This window comes from Gavia stellata, chromosome 3 (genome assembly GCF_030936135.1).
Source record: "Gavia stellata isolate bGavSte3 chromosome 3, bGavSte3.hap2, whole genome shotgun sequence".
Lineage (NCBI taxonomy): Eukaryota > Metazoa > Chordata > Aves > Gaviiformes > Gaviidae > Gavia > Gavia stellata.
Window position 1 is genome coordinate 30,267,623 of NC_082596.1, and position 20,826 is coordinate 30,288,448.

Here is a 20,826-nt window from a genome sequence, read left to right on the forward strand (position 1 = left end):
GGTTGTCTTTGCTGTTACTTAGTATTTATGGAGCAACCTTGAAGTGCAATGGAGTATGCGACATGAAACTTTTTATTGCAGCAGAGGTTAGAACTTCGCAGGTGTTTCCAGGTTTCTACCCTAGCCATTAGGCAGAAGTTCACATTCCCTGTCACATACCAGCCTAGATACTATTTAAGCTGTACAGGTACCAATGAGCTTACCACTTCTCAGAAAGTCTTATTACCTACTAGTCAGGGTATCACAGTTGTTAAGATATGGGTTTAAAATTTGAAAATCTGGGGCTCTCATATTTTGCTTTTTAATTTTAGGAGTGCCATAACATGTAGTCTTTATGTAAAGAGTAGGGTTGCCATCTTTGAGAGCAAGTGCTGGCATACTTGCACAATTCCAGGAAGAAATTTAGTGTTTGTCAGTGCTAACAAGCACTTCAGCTTCAGCAAAAATGTGCTACCTGCTGAAATAAATGGGTCATAAGCCCGTAAGTCTCCATCCTCAGAGATACTCAAATGCCATCTGGGCATGGTCCAGGGCAACCTGTTCTAGGTGGCTCTGCTTGAGCAGAACAGTTGGACCAGATGACCTCCAGAGATCCCTTCCAGCCTCAGCCATCCTGTTATTCTGCATTTCCTCTTGGCTTGCTTCAGCAGCTTTAAGCCACAATGTATTGGATCTACAATTCTAATTTTAGAGGTGTAACCTCCCTTGCATTATTTAGGGACTTATGTATAGCACTCAGGCCTGCGGGTGATACTTACGGAGTCAGAAAAGTATTCAAACCACTCAACATGAAGAACCTGGATGAGTCAGCAGAGCTGTTGTAGGAAGAGACAAGTACCTTCATAGCTCCATTCAGAAAAACTGAACTTAGTACAAATGACCTGTGGCAAAGGAACATTTTGTTTTTCTGTTCTGGTTTTGGGGTTTGTTTCATTTTGGTTTGTTTTTTTTTTTGGGGGGGGGGATGTTTTAAATGGGGAAGGTTTTCAAAGGGGGAGATTTGACAGAGTTTTCTAAAGGTGTTTGTATGCACTATGAGAAGGTTTCAATCCCATCTCATGTATTTCAAGATCCCAGGAATTTTGGAACCTAGCCTGCCCAGCTGGTATCTTATAAATTTCAAAGTGATCCCTGATGGGGTATGAAGCTCATAATAAATTGCCTTAAAAACTAGGACCAGAATCCAACGCGATGAAAGATTTGAAGATGACTTTTCTCACAACAGCCAGGAACGTGAGAAGGAGTGTAGCCCCTTATGGTATTGTCTGGATCCTGTGTATTTAGAACAGATTTATATTTAGGTATCTGTTGCATATGTGTTCATGAAAACACAAAAAATCAGCTAGTAAAGATCCAGCAATAGAACTTATTAGAAGCTATTGTCTGTTCAGCAATATTTCTGCTGAAAAAAATCTTCTGTTGAAATCATTCATATGATATAATACTGTGAGGCTAAAAAACAAATGCTGGGGACACAGTCTTGAAAGATTTGGTCTAGTTGGAGAAATGGATTGAATAGATGTTCTGCGTGAAGATGAGGCACCTTGCTTTTGGGCTGTCACATATGGACAATGTTTAAGCAACTGATTTGGAGAAGCCCATTCTTCAGTATGAGTTTGTTCAAAATTCTTGTGAGGAAATCTTTTATTATGCAGTCGACTTTGATGATAATTTGTAGTGATTGCTCAAAACTAACACTTCCTTCTGCTCTCTATCAGAGTAAATTTTCTCTAAGTAGCTCTAACATATCCATATAGGTTTGCATTCATCTTCAGTGTCATTGAAACCAATTCCCAATATACTATATGTTTAGTAATTACATTTAATATGCAACGATGCGAACAGATTAGTGACTCCTTTCCTGTATTAAAATAACAGCATGAAAGAAAAAATATAAGTATAGATTTATTAGAGAAGTTATCTAAAATACAATATTATTTTCCTCTTTAAATTAGAGCATATATTATTTCAATGGAAAGATATTTTGTATTATTTCTATGGTAATAACAACTTTTAAAGAGAATACTTGATTTAGGACATCTTCAATTAAAAAAATCCAACACTACCATTAAGACATAATCAAGGTTGTTGATAGCATGGGTAAAAATGTAAAACGGTCTCAAAACTATTTACATGTCAGTTTCTTAAAATCTAAGAAGTCTAATTCTCAATATTCATTTTGCTTTACTTTCTCAAAATCCTTTTTTTCCTAAATCATACCTATATTCTATATTCCTGTGCTTTTCACAAAGCTTCAAGTTATCATTAGTTATGTGTACTATCACACCTGTGGATGAGGTTTCTCAAAATGGCTTATTTCGCTATCACCATATCCTCTCCCAACATACCAAAGTGTCAGCCGCAGTAACAGTCACCAAAATGCACACAGCCACCACCCCCCTATGCCTCCCCCAACCCCACACCTTATGAACCCTTTCCTATTTGGCCAAGAGCCTTTCACATTTCATTAGCTGGCATTTTAGATGCAGAGCAAAAGAAAGAATGGATCTGGGAGACAAGATGTTGCCAGGGCACACATGGCAAAGGTTTGATTTGTGCTTAGCAAAAGGGGCTCCTCACAAACACAGCAATTTCTAACACACTCAGCGCTGAGGTTACTGGAAGGAAGCTCTGACTTCTCTGCTCTTCAAAGGCTGACATGGGCGCCAGTTGTCCACCATATGGCACACGGGCTCATTCTCAGCACTGAAGCAAAGGCCACGGAGTTTGCACATCTGTGGAAAAAGGCACAAACATCCTCAAATGCATACTCTTGTTTCAGCAGGACTATTTGAATTATACACCTTAGGCCTGAGCCAGAGGTCCAACTCAAAGTTTTGTCATCACTAATGGTCTGGAGATGGCATCACCACCCACGTGTCTCTGCATTTCATCCACACCATTTCCTGCCCCTGACACAGGCTCTCTTGTCCACAAAATACCCTACCAAGAAGAACTAAGAAACCACAGAAAATGAAGATGTAGGCACGCATTTTCTGAACTCTGTACACAAAGAGCTGTTTGTCCTTGATCCAGATCTGAACCGAAACCCTTTCAGGATCCTTTGCAAGTTGTACTGGTTTGGCTCTTCTAAAAGTTGGATTTTTTTGTGTCCAGTTGATATTAAAAAAACATTGACCTTACCCTTGGGTCAAATGAAAGCAGCCAAATTCATTCAAGATATCTTGATTTTCAAATACTGTGAGAGGAAAAACTGTTCCACATCAATGGGAGCATACAGTAAGGCTTTAGTTCTTGTTCCTAAAGTAAAATTGGCATTTGCACAGTCTGATGTAATGAAAGTACCTAAGTGGGCATCTCCAAAACCAAGAAAAAGACTGTGCCAAAATACTATCCCACTCCAAATGTGATCTCACACAGACAGCTGGAACTGCTGACAGAAATATGTAGGTGGGATACAGGATTTTGTATGAGTCAGGCTGCAGGCCAGGCTTTCCCTTATTCAAGGAGGAAAGTTGCCGGCAGTGACCAGCCCGAGAGAGGACTTTACCTTCAGGACTGACAGGAACAAAGTTCGGAGCTCAACCTCTGCCAGGAACTGCTGTGTCACTACAGCAAATGATAACAGGCTCACTACACCCTGCTGTAATAGCCAGCTTTTATCTATCTTTGGAAAACCAAGTCAACTTAAACCCAGTGTCAATACTCTGCTTTATGGTTTCTTGTTTTGATCAGTTTTAGAATGAAAAGGCGAGCTGCCACACACACTGTTTTGATCTCAAATCCATCTTGGAAATGTCGATGGTAATATGGAGGGGTGTGTGGGAGAAACAAGTGGTGTCTTTTACCACTTGTAGGCTGTTGAAGTAGGTGTAGTAGGAAAAACAACTCTATTTTGGTGAATGTGCTCCTGCCCTAAAACAAAACCATATTTGCAAACCTTGTATTATCAATAGCAATACCAGTAGTTTAGAACAAGTAAACAGTGTCAACTCTAATGCTCCCTTGCAGTTTATTAATGGTAATAATTGCTATAATTATTATTTCCAATAGTTCTTCTTTGTCATTTATTCCATCTTTTATTATGTTAAGTCCCACAACAGCTCAGCTGCACCTTTTTCACATCAGCTGAATAAAGCCCCTAGAATTATGTGTATATTGTTAGCACATCTGCCATTGATAAAAGGGATTTAAGAGTTTGAAGGGTAAACTAAAACCCTTCAGGACTAGTTTATATTTATAGGCTCTATATTCTATTTATGTCTCCCAAGCACACAGATGCAAGCCCAAGGATGGAATCTTGCCTCTATGTAATTTCATTAATGGATGGTGCAGAAAGCTAGGGCCAGGAGCAATTTAATCTGCACGAGCTCCTTCCTACTAGGAAGACTCTATCCTCCTCAAGCTGCTCAACAGAGTAAAGGATTTTTTAAGGCAGCAGACTTCTGGAATCTGCAAGTTTTCTCTCTTCCAAACAACGCAGCTTTGTTAGGATTGTCACAACTCTGCGTGAGATTTCCCAGTCTGTTTTGTGTTGAATAGAACTTGTAAAATGAGCTCTGTGTCCTGGAAATGCTGGAAGTTCAACAAAGCAACCACAGGCCTATGGTGTGTGACTGTGGATGCAGAATACATGCTCTTCAGATGCTTGGTAAACCCAGTATTTTCCGGGCAATTATACCCAGATAGGTGATGTGTGGATGTACAGCAAACCTGCTGATGCTCACGAGACATGCTAGACGAACTCTGCATGTGCAAATGGTCCTTCATGCATGCTACAAACTTCCCACATTTTTACCACATGGCAGCTCTAACCATGTATCTGGAAAGCCTGATGATTAATTTTTTAAAACTCCCCAAATTTTCCCTGGACTGTGTCCTAATGGAGGACAGCCTTACATTTTACAGCAGACGCTACTTCCATACATAGAAGCAGAGACCTGCCAGAAGAGGATAACCACTTCAGATATATATTTTTGACATGTGATGCTAGCTAATGCCCTGCATAGCTCTGCAGTAACATAAACTGCCATGCCATAGATCAGCAGGAGAGCTGAACCAAAGCAATCAAGATGACTCCAGTACACATCTACTGGCACCATCCATTGGAGACCTACCTGCTCAGGGCTGACAGTGATGGGCTCCTTCAGAACGTGCCAGATCACACATTCGAGCAGTGGGGGAGTGGTCAGTGAGCCAGGGTACGTCCAATAGTCTCTGCACACAGGAAGCAGTCCAGTGGGGTCAAAGTTTGTGAAGGAAGCTTGCTTCCCCTACAATAAAGAAAGTAGGTGGGCTAACAGTAGTAAAGTCTCCTACGGGAAACTCCATTTTTGGAGAAAGGCAGAAACGGAGTTTGGCATACAGTGTTGAAAGCATCCTACAGTACCTCTGGGTTAAAGACTTTCAGCAATATATTTCATATGTTACAAGACTTTCAAGACATTATTTCTCACTTTAAATGTTGAATTTATGTTCCCTGCTCCTAGAGATAGGATTTGACACTCCTTGAAGGAACAATGACTTTTCAGATGCCACGTACACCAATTGCACTGGAAATAGAGAATCTGGGAGATCTGTTGGAGAGTCCATTGTAGTAAATGGCAACATCCATTTACCTCAAAGGGAGCCTGATGACAAAGACAACAGCGTAGTCTCGTTCTTTACCCTCTCTCTCTTTACCCACTATGAAGGTACCTAACTACTCAGGAAGTACTTCTCATTTCTCATTACTCAGCTCATTAAGATCACATACACCCTTCACACAATATTTAAATTACAGAAAGGCTTTTTTTCCTAAGAGTTATATATCTTGATCAAACTTCTTATCTGGACTCCCTCTAGAATAGCCAAGAGAAGCATGCCCTCCTGGAGGAAGGAAATGTATCCCACTGATGCAGAGATGCGGGGAAGTGCATTTTGCATCTGTCACCACTGACTAGAAAGGGCACCTAGAAGAGTAGTTTAGATTAGGAAGATGAATCCTACCGTATAGGCTTAAATGCAGCTAAAAGACAGAGAAACATAGCCACAGAGATACAAAATGATCACCGTTCCCAGTATTCCCCACCCTGTACCACAACTTCATTGGAATCTCTTTTGCGTTTAAGATTACAGGAGCATTAGTGCTGATGGCAGGAAGGTTTGTTTTACTTTTGTACATGTAGCAGACTGGGAAGAAGTAAATAACGCACTTTCTGGATAAGATAACAGCACAGTTGTGATCGGTGTCAAGCCACACAGACAGCAAATATTACCTTGGTTTGAATAGAGTTCAGGGCATCCACAACTTTCTGTATTTCAGGCTTGGCATTTCCTACCTGTAATACAAACCATATGAAAAGAAAATAACCATGCACTCTCATGATACCTTTAGTTTTCTGCTATAGTTCTCAAGGAAACATTTTATAGCACATTTTCCCAGCACCATTTCATTATGTAAGAGGAGTACTACAGCAAAAGTGACTGGAACTGTCTCTGTAAAATCATGCCAGTTGAAAGTCAGCACAAATGGGTCAGCCAAGGACAGTGGACAGAATAAAATTATTTTCATTTACAGTGTGTGGATTTATTTTCGGACATGAGCTGTTCTTTTTTTCATAGAAGTTACCCTCCTAATAAAATCTAGTGAGGCCAGGACAGAATGCACACTGCTGGGGCACAATTACCTTTTCCAACTAGCTGTGAAGACAATTCAAATAAGACAAAATGCTCTGGACATTTAACAATGACAGGAAAAGGAAAATAGGTGTTATTTAGGCTGGTCCTACTGCAGATTCAAACCACACATAACTTTGTCAGTTATGTACATCACCTTTCACTGATAAGAGTTATGGCAGTGTCACTGTCATGATGAAGGCAAGTTAGCTGCTATAGGGCCACCACAGTGATGACTGGTGGTCATAGTCCATTGTTGGTGTACAATTTTTATACGTAGAGAAAGCCAAGAGTTTGGAGCATCATCTAGTTTGCTATAGGTTTATGCAGCATAACATAATGCTGCCTTATTCTATATTTTAGGCTCTTAGGTCCCCCTGCAACACAGTGAATGTACTGGACTCATCCAAGTAATACAAAAGAAAGTTTAACTAACCTTCATGAAGATGCCTACCACAGCCAAACCATCAGGATGCTTCACAGCTTCAGCAAATTTACCATATTTTACGTTCCAGTGAACAATATGGAGCTAGGAGCAAGAAAACAAGCAGCACTATGAAGATGATATTCCATCCACAGCATTTTACAGATGAGGATGCAGGGAAGTAGTTTGTTAAACATTAAGAGCAGATGGTGTTTTACTGCTGAGATTTAAAAACTTTTGTGTACAGTTAAGAATTTGTTGAATCATTCATCTACTTTCACGTTTCATTTATGCAAAGAGATTTGTCATGCATTTTATTTTGCTTCTCAGTCTTATTTCCAGTGAGTTTTAAATGCAAACTGTGGCCGTATCATTCTGCTTTTAGTCTGGTGAAACTCCTGTTATCTTCAGCATGAGTTTTGCCTGCATGCCACCTGCAGGATTTTGAAATAGTATTTTAATGCTATATATCCTGGAGTTCTTATCAACACTGAAAGACATGATTGTCCAGTGTCAGGGAGAAGAGGTATTAACTACAGATCTGACCTGCAATCTAGAGAGTTTTTTAAAAACTGCCCTGTCCTTTTCTGGAAAGCCTTTTAAAAGCATATGAAATTAATCTCCAGGTCACATTAGCCAGGATGTTGCTTTGTTTTTGATTTTTGAGCTATTTCTAATTGAAGTTCATCTGGCTGTTTCCCCATATCTGCAAGTCAATTTGAGCGAGTAATTATGGTACTGTGAACAGATGTAAGGCAATAGCAAGTTTCTCAGATAAGACAAAGGCTACTTTATCTCATGAAAAAGCAACAGAGCCAACAAATTTGTGGGGCCATTTCTTTTATCCATCAATGCAAATCACAGGTTTGTTCAGTCAATGTGCATTTATGAAAGGGTTAAACAAGTCTGTCACAACATCTAGAGGTAGATTTCTAAACAGGGTACAAGGAAAGATGGGATGCAAGGCACTAAAGTCAACTCAATTTCTGCAATGAGACTGTAATACAGAGTCTTAAGTGGTCCAAGGGACATCTGGAGTCTTAAGGTTATTACAAATAGTGCCTGCAAGGTCTCACTTTGCTACCTGCCCTATTCACAACTCCCCTTGCTTCTTTGCTACCAAAAGATGAAAGGGTTTGCCCCAAAATTATTCTGTTGTTTATCTAAATGTTTGTGATGTTAAAAATTGAAGCCAGGAAAAGGGGATGTGCATGTACAGCGGTGCTGCAAGTCTATTTCTTCATAATTTTCATGAGCCATCAAGAAAGCAGGAGAAAAAAACAGGGATAATTACTGTGGGGTTTTCTGCTTCTGTAGTCTCTTTGATATGTAGTAGTTGAAAAAAATATATTACAAGAGACCTCCAATTCTAGCCTCTGCTATTGCAGGGAGTAGGTCCTGGGGTGGTATTGTACCAATATCTTCTATGGTAACCCCCACAATCTCTTGCCCTGTGAAGATTTGTAGAGAAGCTGCTACCATGGTGGAAGATTAAAATAAATAAATAAATTCACTATACACAAAAGACTGGAGTAGGTAAAGCATATCCTACCTCTGCATCATACTTCACACCATCCACAGTGTGCTCAGACCCTTGGCCCTCACAGGATCCCCAGTGAATGTGAAACTGTGCCAGCCTGTAGACTCCATCCAGTGCTCCTCCCTGCAGCACTGTAAAGCAAAAAGCCTCCATTAGCGTCTCCCATAACCTTTGTTATCGAGTCTCACTTCAAACTGGAACGTCCAGCTCCAGTCTTCCAAGTGAATTACAGTTCATTGCTCTGCATGCTGCCATGCTACTCCAGATCATCCTCAATGGTACATTGCTGCAATACACCAAAATCAATAATAAATGTATAAAACCATAAGTGACTTTACAGTGAGTGTCTCATCAGCAATTTAACAAGCATGCTAATATTACAGGTGATGAGGGGAGAGCTAAGGATGTAACTTTTCTGTCACCAAATAAATTAAAAAGGCCAAGAACAGCCTTTGTAAGAGACCCATATAGCGTTATTCTATGAAAGTACACTTGAAGACCAAATCACCTTTCACTTACTAATGTACTCTGTCCCTTAATTTTAGACACTTTATCCATTTAGGCCTTAATTCTGCAAATCACGTAGTGGATTGGATTGAGTAAAATGCTTTTGGTTCCAAATTAAACCTAAACACCTGTTAGCCATGGGTTGCAGCAAGGTAAAGCACTAGACACAGTGCGAGGCACTGCAGAGATGTGAATTCAAATCTCTTGTCTCTCCCAGGCTTTACTCCTCAAGAATGAGTTGAAAAAAAATGGTGGTGAGAGTGGCAATGCCTGCAGAGGCAGATTTTTTAAAATATGGATTGGAAATGAGGCATTTACTTACGCTCTCCACCATCTGACGTTACTCCTGCTATGTGACTGCTCTAAGTGAAGTGCCCAGCCACACTTTCAATTATACAGGAGAGAGTTCCCCTGAGCACCCTTCTTCTGCTTGTTAGTTTTAACCTTGTACTTAAACTGTGACCAATCACCATTATGATATGCAGGATCAAGCCTATTACTGCAAAATGCTCAAGGCACGGACAATGTCTCCTCCAGTGCAGCATAAAGCACAGAACAATAACAAATAGTTCTATTAAATAGAGCTATTCATCTAAGTTATTAGAGCAAGGTTTCACACTGGTTTGTGGTTTGGTTTTTTTTTTTTTTTGCTAACCATCTCAAATTCACAATTAAATCTTTAAGGTATTAATATCTAAAAATAAAAAATATTTTAAAATGTAATATGAAGTGTTATATATCTTAGAGATCAATTTCTCTAGAATATACATAAAAAAATATATATAATAAAGTGACAGAAGAGTGTGGACATCAGATATTACATGTAAGTGTGCTCTGTGTATATGCCACAAACAAAATGGTTCTGTGGAGTAAAGATGCTTTCCTCTCAGTCTGCAATTAGTCTAGACACTATCACAATACGTGCATGTGTGAAAATATACATCAAATGCAGATAGGAAAAGGTCACTGTCTGTTCAGGTTTGAATAATTCTGATTATATGCAAGCATGGACAACAACAGCTGTGGATACTTGGCAATGGAGTGAGAAGGATTTGACTAAAAAACTGGAACACATTAAAATTAAATATAAGATTTATATAAAACACATTAGTTTTCACTGGTGTGCCTTACACATGCAAAATTTGTGTTCGGTAGACAAATTTAGCATTTGCCTGGGGCTCTTTCTTTGGTGAATATATTTAGAAGTCTCCCAACACGTATTTCTATTTGAAAAGTGTGAATATATGTTCCACTGCAGCCTTTGTAATTTCCGATACTGTAGCCAACACCGAACAGCAACAGACCAAGGCTTGCCCTACCTCTTGCCGAGCTATGTGATACAAAGAAGAATGGCTACTTAAAGTCATTAAATAGGAACATATCTTATTCTACTTTTATGTTTTTGCGTGTGCTAGTTGCCAAGAAGCGTAACTGTTTCAAGCACAGGACTACAAATCAGAATACTTTTCATAATGGTGACTGTGAGTGCATTAGTTCCTTTTGAAAACGAAGTAATTGGTTGCTATGTCTTTACAGATGCAAAATCATCTAATCCATACAAAATCAGGTTTAATTTAAAAATGATGCCATGGAGTTGCAATGTTTCAGTTTCAGTTCCTTTGGCTAATGGACTTTCTGCTCGTTGCAGGTACAAATGGACTGAGGTTCCACCATTCCTCAATCTCAGAAAGCACTAGCGCAGCACAGGTTAATCTGCCATTATTAATCAATGGAAAGCATGCTGAAAAGCAGAACCATGCAATCTTAAATCCATTTGCAGTGTTATTTCTCTATACAGTTTGCTATAGTCTTGTAAAACTCAAAATGCAGAAAAAAATCTCTTTGCAGTTTTTGCTTACTTTTCTCATTCTGTGGTTCTCAAATCCAGCACTAGCTTATTTTGACTCACAGCAGAGCGTTCAAAGAAAGTAATAATTAGATTAGTGTAAATGAATACAAATTCAGCAGGCTTAATTACAAAACAGCCCCTCTTGTTCCAGCCTCCATTAAGCAGTTATTATTTTTTTAATACTTCTCAGCCTTTCCAAAGAAGTAAAATTTAAAATTAAAAGTCAAAGTAGAAATGTTAGAGCTTCATTTTTTTCCAGCACAAGCTTTTTAAACCATGAATAAATGCTACCAGCTTTTGCAAAGTAAAAGTTCATCGAGAATCAGAGCAACATTCACACCGGGAACTTCCCTGTCCTGTGTGACATGAACATTGATTCAGGCCACATTGATGATAGAAGTCCAACCTTTCCATCCCCTTTTTTTGAGGGATGGGGAAATTCTGATCCATATTTGAGCACCTCATCATTAGCTCCCTTCCTTTTGAAATTACTATTAGTGTACACCATCCTGGAAATACATACGTAGCTGTGCTCCCTTTTGTTATATAGCACAGCTTCAGATGCAAGGTGAAGACAGCACCAGCCAACCTGGAAAACACATTCTCTTCTTATGGGTTCATCCTACTCAACACAATCCACATCAGTAACCTGCTCTCCGTAGATGTGTAACAGCCCAAGAGGTGACAGCTTGAAAATGCAACTTTTTTCCTATTTGACAGTTATTTGAAATGTTACAGTGAGACAAATTTGGAGCTACTTTGCTTAGATTAAGAAATGGTAACTGTTTTCAACCTTCTTCCCTTCACTGCAGAAGTTATACTAGTAACATCCAGTAATTATATTGCACTGTTATTAAACGATTTCATAACATTTTCTAAATTAAGTGAATATAAGTATTAGCAGCGCTAATTTGGAAAGTCAAATAACCACAGGAACTGTTCTATTTATGTCTGTGGGATTTCTTGGATAAAGAAGGTGAACTCTATTTGTCTCCATTACACTTTCTTAGGATATTTGGAAACACACAGAAATCAAAGGGCATTTTGATGCATCTGGGACAGCTGTTTACTGAGGCCACACAACTTCACTGTTCTATGTAAGGGCAAGTCACTAGGTAGTTACCTTTCCCATGTAGAACAGGACAGCTTTGTAAAAATACTGTGGACCACTTCATGCCTTTTTTCAGGAAATGGCAGCATCCACATCTGTGAATTTTTGCAGGAATACTGTGGAATTACTGTTATTTAGTTACCTCCTATGGGATGATCTCTCTATACAGAGCAGGAGACTAATAAATCTCATCAAGGCAATAAGCCTGTCAAAGAAATAATCGAAATGGCTGAACTACAAGATCGTTTCATGAGTTATAATGAATTCCATCCTGTCATGCAAACCAGTGTGGTAAGAAAAATACTAGTCTGAAGTTTGTTACTGTGAGAAAATGCAGAATGAGAAAATGTTCTTCAAATGGAAATCACTGACAGCAAAGCTCCTTCCAGTAGCTGAAATAATGGGTTCACTACAGCACAACGGATGTCCAGAGTTCCAAACTTAGGAAATTTAGTTCTAATTGAGATTCCACCAGACAAAAACCTAGCAGCAGGACATTTCAAGCATCTATCTTTGAGGACAGCCCTGTTGCACACACATTGCTTTGGCATAAAGAAAGCCATGATTTTGTACCAGCCTACAGTAGATGTGCATGTGTGTATGACGTTGTAGGTGTATATGTAAATATATGCATAGTATATACATTAATGTAAACGTTTTGTAAGCTTTTGTATATACACAGACATCTGTATGATAAAAAAATAGGCCTTGAGGACACAAAGTAGATGAAGCATTACTTGAGGAAAAAAACATCTTGAGCACCATGCACTATTAATGGCACAAAAAAGGCTCTTAGGAGGATGCTCAGGGATTAGCCTTGTGTTCTTATGCGAGGATGGGCTTCCCTGTCTGACAGACTGAAGAGTTCAGTTAGGGTGAGCTGGCACTTCTGTGAAACGTGGAGTACAGACCGTCACATTTTGTGAGATGTTTCCTTCTTTATGTTATCTCTTTCACACATTCCTCCTAGGACGCTATATCATGACAAGCAAGAGAGCAAGACAGCACGCAAGCATCTGACTGTAAGGATCATACTGGCAGAAAATGTCTGTAATGGGTTTCACCAAGAGAAAAACTACGTAATTGGTATCTCATAAGAAAAAAACCCTACTTTGACCTTGCTAGAGGGTTAGCCTGATAAGGCAAGAACAATGTTCCACAGAGATACACCAGAATGAAACATCTGCCAAAATGCAGCAGGTCTGCAGACGTGTGTATCAGCAGTGGGTCAGCGATTCTGATTCACCTCAGCTTAACTATTTCATCCAGACTGGGTACCAGCCAGAGAAATGCTGACCTGCTTAAGGATACAGAGTCATTTAGATTCTTAACTTTCCTCAAACTCCCTGGGACCAGTGGAGTTTATTTCTCGCGTAGTCTTTTAAATGGAGATGCTCTGAGAGTCGCAAGGTGCTGTACTGAGTGTCTGATCAACCTTCAGTCCTCGTATTTCACACCGTATGAGTTGACAACGACTTTGTAAGAACTGAGTTGGAAGCATTAAAATTCTCTTAAAAATAACAATTGCTTTAATTTCCAATGGTAATAGCTATAATACTAATCTCAGTGGCTGCTTACAGTACTGAAAATTGTGTCTTGCACATGGTGCTCATACTATGTTGAGATCTAATGAAGGATGAACAAACTTAAGGTGTGAGCATTCCCTCTATGCAGCAGTCCCTCATGCCTATAAGTAAATGAACAAATATATCAGCTAGGAAGAGTAGTCATGGTGACATCTGGCACACAGCTTCATTACATCTTAAAAATAAACTTTTCCAAGTGGCCCTAGCTGATAACAGCTGACTAGTTTCTCCTGGTTTTGCACTAAAAGCACCTCTAGAGGAGGCATTTGGAAGAAGGGAAGGAAGTTGCCATCATTCTTAAACACAATCCATGTCAAATTTCTGCTTAGAAGTTGCATGTTAAAAAAAAAAGCTGATGTAAGTGAAGAAGAGCACTTTGGGTCTCTGTCAAGAAATGAAGGCCTGAAACATGCAGGACTGATCTCAAGCCCTCTCATCTTCCTTTCCAGTTCCTGGAAGCACTAGAACTATTCTCAAGTCACCTGCTTACAGAGACTTTGCATCTTCTGGTGATCCCAGTTCACTAGAGAAATGACTTAATGACCTCACACCCTCTGAGACCTCTGACTTTCTAGTCAAGCAGTGCACAAAAGTACTTGTGACACGTGGGGCAGGTTCTGAGTACTGTAAACTATAAGCAAGCAGTTCCCCGATTTTTGATTCAGAAGGGTGAGCACATTGTTTAGGCTATACTGTATTATGGACCTTCAATCTATGACTGTATACTGAAAACACACAATATTATTCTGGCATAGCTAATGTTACATCTTCAGAGCTGGGAAGCCTAAAAATAGCCCAGTGGCAGTGACTTGGATTAAAAGATGTGCCTTAAGGACAGCAGACCTGCATGTTTCTTTCCCAGTTTGCCTGCTGAGGCAGAAGTGTAGGAAAAGAGCAACAGTGGCACAACTTTCAGAGTAACTCACTGCCAACCAAGCGTTGCTAACACACTGGCTGTTGAATAACAAATATAACAAAATAAATTGGTTTGTTTACAGCGAGTCATAATTCAATACAGCTGAAGCTTCCTCATTAATATTTACAATTATAGGAAGAATGGGGCAATGTATTTGATTACAACTACTGAAAGTCTCCCAAGGGGTGCTAGTTCCAAGGTCAATACAGTATTTTCATTTCCCTAGGCCTCCTCATAATTTTAAAGTTCTACTACGATTGAGTATCTGCAAAAGTGTCAGATTTACATGGGACTCTGTCTTGGATTTCAATATTATCTCTAGCTCAGCAGCGATGAGGGAAGAAGAAATAATTAAGAGACTCATCCACCGGCAGAAATTACCAGTACATTTAGTAACGTCTCTACAGCCTTACACCATAGGTGCAATTCACTTCTGTCAGGTTCTACAGTTAAAATATGATATTTTAACATTCTTGTTATAGAATAAACTAATTGCCGGTTGGCTTCTTCCTTTTATAAGCTCATCATACGCATGACTAGAAAATATTGATACAGTGCCTACCGCTGTGAGAATTTCCCATTTGAATTTCAGGTTTTAGGTGAATTCTGAAAAGTTTTCCAGGAAACTTACATAGAGAACACATTGTAAGTATGTTACAAAATCTTCTTTCAGGCTCTTGAGGCTTTCTTAAGCGAAGTCACTTCCTGTGGTTTTGCAGCTCTGAGAAGTCGCTGTTTACTTCTACCTTTTAAAGTGAGTGAAATGATACACTTGTCCTTCAGCAGACTATAATATAAAGTTTTTAATATGATAAAATAAGTACCCTTAATGAGACACTCCTTTGCTATAAAGTTCCTAAAATAAGGTGCATTATTATAATTTAATGGTTATCAGCACTATTTGCTTCACTCATATATGAAAGGTCAGGTCCCAGGATACAACAGTGGATGAACCTGAACTTGTAGTTTCATTCCTAGGGACACTTATCATAATGAATTTTTGCTTTTAAAGTTATAGAAATTTTAAAGATGAACCCCTACAAATACTTGAACTTTCACCACTATTAAAAGACAGTGGACATGAGAACTAAGAAAGCGACTGCAAGAACTGAAGGAGAAGAGAAACTAAGTAACAACTGGAAGAGGAAGTTCACTGTTCACTTTCTACATCCAAGTCCAAGAAAACATTCCAAAAGACTGCAAGGAAACAAGACAGAAGGCATCCTTTTATCCAAGGGAAAATCATGGAATTTGAGCAAACAAAAAAGTGTTCATAAACATGGCAATGCTGATTTGTGAATTTTCTTTCTGTACACCATTTCTACCAACTATCAACTGTGAAATATGAAGGGGATTCACTTCGGGAATTGACTGAGACTTTAGAAGTGTATTCTGGAATAAAACAGCTGTCACGTAGCCCAAGAAATTAAAAGGCCCTACTAGAAGAACTGAATTACAAGACTGGGGGGTAATTGGTTAGGAAGAGGGTTTTTCTAAGCATGCTTAGTAACATCTAAGCATATCTATTAAAAATAGTAAGAAAGTAAAACAAAGGTTCTAAAGCTATCACAAAGATTTTAACATAATTTCTCTGTTAAAACATCATTGTAAGAGAAAATTTTATAGGTCATAGGCATAACTACAACCTGAATCAAGAGTTATGTCTATAAAGCTCCACCTATTAGTAAAGAGATCTTCTAAAAGCAGAGAAGAAAACATTTTCTTCTGTGAAGACAAACTAGTCACATAAATTGCACATAGATTATTTTTCTTTAAAAAGTTAAACTTTTATTTTACATCCTTACTGTGCTAAAGAATATAGATGGGATATAATTTTAAGAAATCCAATTTTTTCTTTCAGATTTTTAGTTTTTCACGGATATGGGCAGAAGATTTATACTACATAGTCTTGTATGCACACATGTAATGTAACAAATATGCATTTTGGGGGAAGAGCCTTTTATTTGCGGGAAAAATATTTTACATCAAAATTTTGAATATTCTGATATCTACTTGTTACTTGTGATCCACAGTATTCACATTACATATTTTCCTGAATCAAAGAAATAAGTAACAACTACTTTCAAAGCGCTTTATCCAAACATGCATTTTAGCTTTCTTACCTATTTTTACTATACTATTACTACCTGTATTTTTTATTGCAAGAACTCATTTTGTATACCCTGAAGAGCAGGAGTCAAACAGATATTAATACCTAGAAATGCTGTAGAATTTACTTCAGTGTCATTAGTTATGAGCCTGAAGATTCTTAATGAATGGATCTACTTCTTTGTGTGCAATTACTCATGTCTTGAAGATTATTCACATACAATGATCTTACGGCTTCATTTTGCACCTACTACCACAGATAATGCATTACTGTATATGGAACACCTCATAGGAGCATACACTATAGCCTGTGGGAAGTATTTACGGGATTTTGTTCCATTGTCTTCTGTAAAATATACGGCATATCACATAATTTCATATAGTTTCTCCTTGTGACTGTTGCGTGATGTCTAACCAAGAATTTGGTACACACATTAGAGTTAATCTCAAATTCAGAAACAGGAGTGAATCAAGCACAGTCAAGTCAAAGACAGCTCTATTTCGTGTAAGGAAAGTAGGTTACACAGTTAACTGCATACAAATAAAGCCATTAAGTGTGCTGCCAGGTAGATTGTATGCACTGTAATTTTCAATAGGAAGTGTGATACTGAAGGATCCACCCTTACCTGACTTCACAGAGATCTGTTTTATGTTTTTTTCCTAAAGAATAATCAGTTTCTGATTCACTAATAGAGCTACTGAGAATATTTCTACTTGCTTCTCCTATCCTCCCACTCTGAAAGCTGTGTCACTGCATATCTGTCAAAGGATCCCTGTCACAGATGTTCTGGTTTTGCACCGACTTTTCTCACAAAAAGCATTCTTCCTACAGACATTTCTTTAGATTATTACACGTTCCTGCCATTTTTTCCTCCCAAGTTACCAAATACAACCTAATTTTCACAGTCTTTCCAAATGTATGCACACACAAAGCAAACACATAGTAATTTTGTTATACTGTGAAGACCTGAACCTGCTTCCTCTGGGCTCAGTGAGAGCAGGATGACAGCAAGAGCAGACTCACATGTATCTGGTGAAAACATAATCCCCTTTTTTGTACTCTGACTCATTCACCTTATTCCTCATGACACTGTTCAAATGAACATGCATTCAGCTCCTTCAGCTCCTCAGTGCTTCAGAAAAATAAACACTTAAGAAGTCAGAATAACTTTTTCTTTTTTTTTTAAACCATACAAATATTCATGTGGATGCTCTGTGTAAGTTATATATAAACCTATGTGTATTTATACAACTGAATAGTTATAGCTGACCATTTAATATTGTTCAGTATAAAGACTGTAGTTAAAATACCAAGTCAAATTCTTAGTGCAATGCTGAATGCCTGTTATACTGTTATATTACGTTATTGCAAAAACCCCACATTTTTCGTAGGTATGGATCATTTGTTTTCAGCACCATTCCCTAAATGACATTGCCAACAAAATGCTTAGGAAAAATAGGGCACTTGCTCAAGCAAGTTAAATCTGGCAGTGTCTAGAGAAGGCAGTGACTTACAATGGGATTGTTTTTGCTGTCTAAATTAAAAATAGAGGCACATTCATTGTAACAGTGATGATTTCTGCAAATTCAGCCAGCAGAAAAGCTACAGTTAAAGACAATCTACAAAACTCTTGTTGCAACTGTGGCTCGGATTCTGTCTGTCCATCAATACTGGATTTCTTTCAGTAAGGATTACTAAAAGGTTTGCAGGACTCAGTGCTTAATTACACCATACACTACAGTGAACAGTAAGACGCTGTGGAACAACTGCCTGCTAGCAAACTTTGTAAGAATGTGTCAGATATATTATCTTTATCTAGAAAGCCCAGCATCAAGACATGTCAGCAATAATGGGGCTTTTTTAAATTACAGAAGAACAAAGAGGTGTTTTCTAATCATTCCTCTGTTTCTGTACTAACCTGGGAGTATATTGGCTTCAGAAATACGAAATAATGTTTTGATAACCAAAGAAACTATTTCCAAACTATTTCCACTTCAAGTTGTTAACTGTAATCCTTTGTTATTCTAAGGCCAGTTTCTTCCTATGATGTATTTTGCCTCTTCTTTTAACCATTTGGTCAGTAGCTTATAATGAGCTATGCCTAAAAATGCTCTTGACAAATAATAATCTTCTTTTTCCTCACTCCACAGCTGAGCCCATATCCAAATCCTTCTGATTTAAACAATCACAAAGCAATTCACTCCTCTGGAGCTTACAGCAGGGCAGCTCAAAACTGCCCAGATAGGCTTAGTTTCTTTCTAACGGGAGCTCAGCTTTCTCCTAGTCTAAAGGAGCCATGTGGGACACTGAATCCTTAAGGGCTGAATCCTGGCCTTACGGAAGCCAAAACATTTTGGTATTTTTTTGTCTTTAAAAAAACCCTGTGGCCTCAGGAGGCCGTTTACTAGCAGTGTTAGGAGCAGTTTCTCCCATCTCCACCCCTGCACACGAAGATGAGGTCTCACCTGACTTGTCGGAAGAATCATCAAACTCCACGTTGAAGGAGTGCCCGTTGTTGACTATGTTTCTAGCCGTGCCAGCATCATAACTGAAGCTGAGAGGCTTCAGAGAGGAGTCGTACTTGACGGACTTGCTGCTAATGGCAATAGGAGACTGCCGCTCTCCATTGGCGATGGGGAAGTGTTCGTGCCAGTGAGCGGGTCCTGCAAGTCAGCAGAAAGCAGCTCAGTGGGAAAAGACGGGAAGCTCGGGGGACAGAAATGATCACCTTCACTCTAGGAACCGGGATGTTTAACACTAGCATCAGCCTTTAATAAATGTACCGTCCGTGCGGGCTGCCGGTGCTGGCAGCACAGACGAGGGGAAATGCCACCCGGGGAGCAAGCCGGGGACCCGGCAGCCCCTGAGCCTTGGAGGCTGAGGCAGAGGTTTTACCGGGGCGTCCTTCCAGAGGCCACCCCGTCCTGCTGGAGCAGCGCCCCGTCCTCCCCTCTTCCTTGCGCCGTTACCGAAGTAAAGGAATGACAGCAGGAAACCAGAAGATGCTCCAGGCAAATCGCGCGGCGCGCCTGGCTCGCTGCTCGGGCGCAGGTGGCATCTCAAGGTTAAAAGAGAATAAAAAAAAAAAAAAAAGGAAAGAAAAAAGCGCCACCGAGCTCATTCCCGCTCAGAGCAAGGGCTCGGTGCGACGCGCAGCGGGCACGTCCCGGGCGCTGCTCCCGGGGACCTGCCGGCAGGTGTCCCGCGCCGCGCCCCGCACCCCACCGGGCACTCACCGTCCTGGCTGCCGTATCCCCAGTGGTGGGACATCGTGCTCGGCCCGGCTGTGTCCGGGGAGGCTGCCGCAGCGCCGTGGCCCCGGCGCGCTCTTAGGGGCTTTTATAGGCTCCCGCCAACTCCATGCCCTTCTCCGCGGCCGGAGGAAGGGGTGGGGAGCGCGGGCGGGGGCGGAGGGAGACTCCGCTGGGGGCGGAGAGAGCGGTCCCTTAAAATCCGCGATCCGCCGCGGCCGCGGAGCTGCGGCGGGCCCGGCCGGCAGCGCCCCCGGGAGCCGGGCGGCGCGGCGCGGAGCGGCCGCCGGCAGGGCGGGGGCGGCCCTGCCTCCCTGCCCCGCATTGCGCACCTGCGGCCGCCCGGCCGCAACGCGGGGCGCCGCGGAGCGCCCTGACCTTGGGGGGGTGCCGGCGGGCCGGGGGCAGCGCGGCGGGAGCCGGTGCCGGGCGGGCGGCGGGTGCGCGCGTCCGTGCGCGGGTGCGAGCGAGTGTGTGTGTACGTGCGTGTGCGGGGGAACGGCGCCGCGATCTCCTGCTGCTCCCTGCCGGGGCTGGAGGGAAAGGCGCGGCAGCCGGGGCAGTTCCTCCGGGAGGGAGCGGCGCGGGGCCCCCCTGCATCCCCCGCCTCGCGCCGCGAGGGGTTTTTGTCAGAGGTGCCGGGTTTTTGGGGGGATTAACGGGGATTTGGGGGCGGAGATCAACGCATTTAGCCGAGGGGAGCTATGGTCACGCTTCAGAAGAACGAGGGCGTTAGCGCTTGTTACTTGATAGTGTATTTCTTCTAATCACTTTCGGAGAAGGCAGCAGGTAGAGCTGTGCTAATATTCACTTCTTGGCATTTAGGAAATACATACTCACTGTGACAGCCGTTCAACTACCACTCCCGAGGATGGACTTGGGAGAATAAAATTGAGCAATACATATTTTAGATG

The 20,826-nt window shown here is 40.7% G+C and overlaps 1 protein-coding gene across 1 annotated transcript; it reads right to left on the reverse strand.

Moving 5' to 3' along the window:
• Nucleotides 1-1,927: 1,927 nt before the first annotated feature.
• On the reverse strand, nucleotides 1,928-19,970 carry LOC104258925 (carbonic anhydrase 2). Its single transcript, XM_059836018.1, has 7 exons — nucleotides 19,898-19,970; nucleotides 19,127-19,324; nucleotides 8,595-8,713; nucleotides 7,055-7,147; nucleotides 6,219-6,281; nucleotides 5,079-5,234; nucleotides 1,928-2,735 (listed from the first exon to the last, which is right to left on the reverse strand). Exons 1-7 carry the CDS (start codon nucleotides 19,929-19,931, stop codon nucleotides 2,616-2,618), a joined length of 783 nt encoding a protein of 260 aa, XP_059692001.1. The 5' UTR covers nucleotides 19,932-19,970; the 3' UTR covers nucleotides 1,928-2,615.
• Between the last annotated feature and the right edge of the window lie 856 nt (nucleotides 19,971-20,826).

Coding starts and splice junctions, on each gene's coding strand:
- LOC104258925 (XM_059836018.1), bottom strand. CDS start 19,931: ATGTCCCACCACTGGGGATACGGCAGCCAGGACG. Junction 8,714..19,126: donor TGATTCTTCCGACAAGTCAG/GTGAGACCTCAT, acceptor TTTGCTTTACAG/TGCTGCAGGGAGGAGCACTG. Junction 2,736..5,078: donor TCACTGTCAGCCCTGAGCAG/GTAGGTCTCCAA, acceptor CTTTTTCCACAG/ATGTGCAAACTCCGTGGCCT.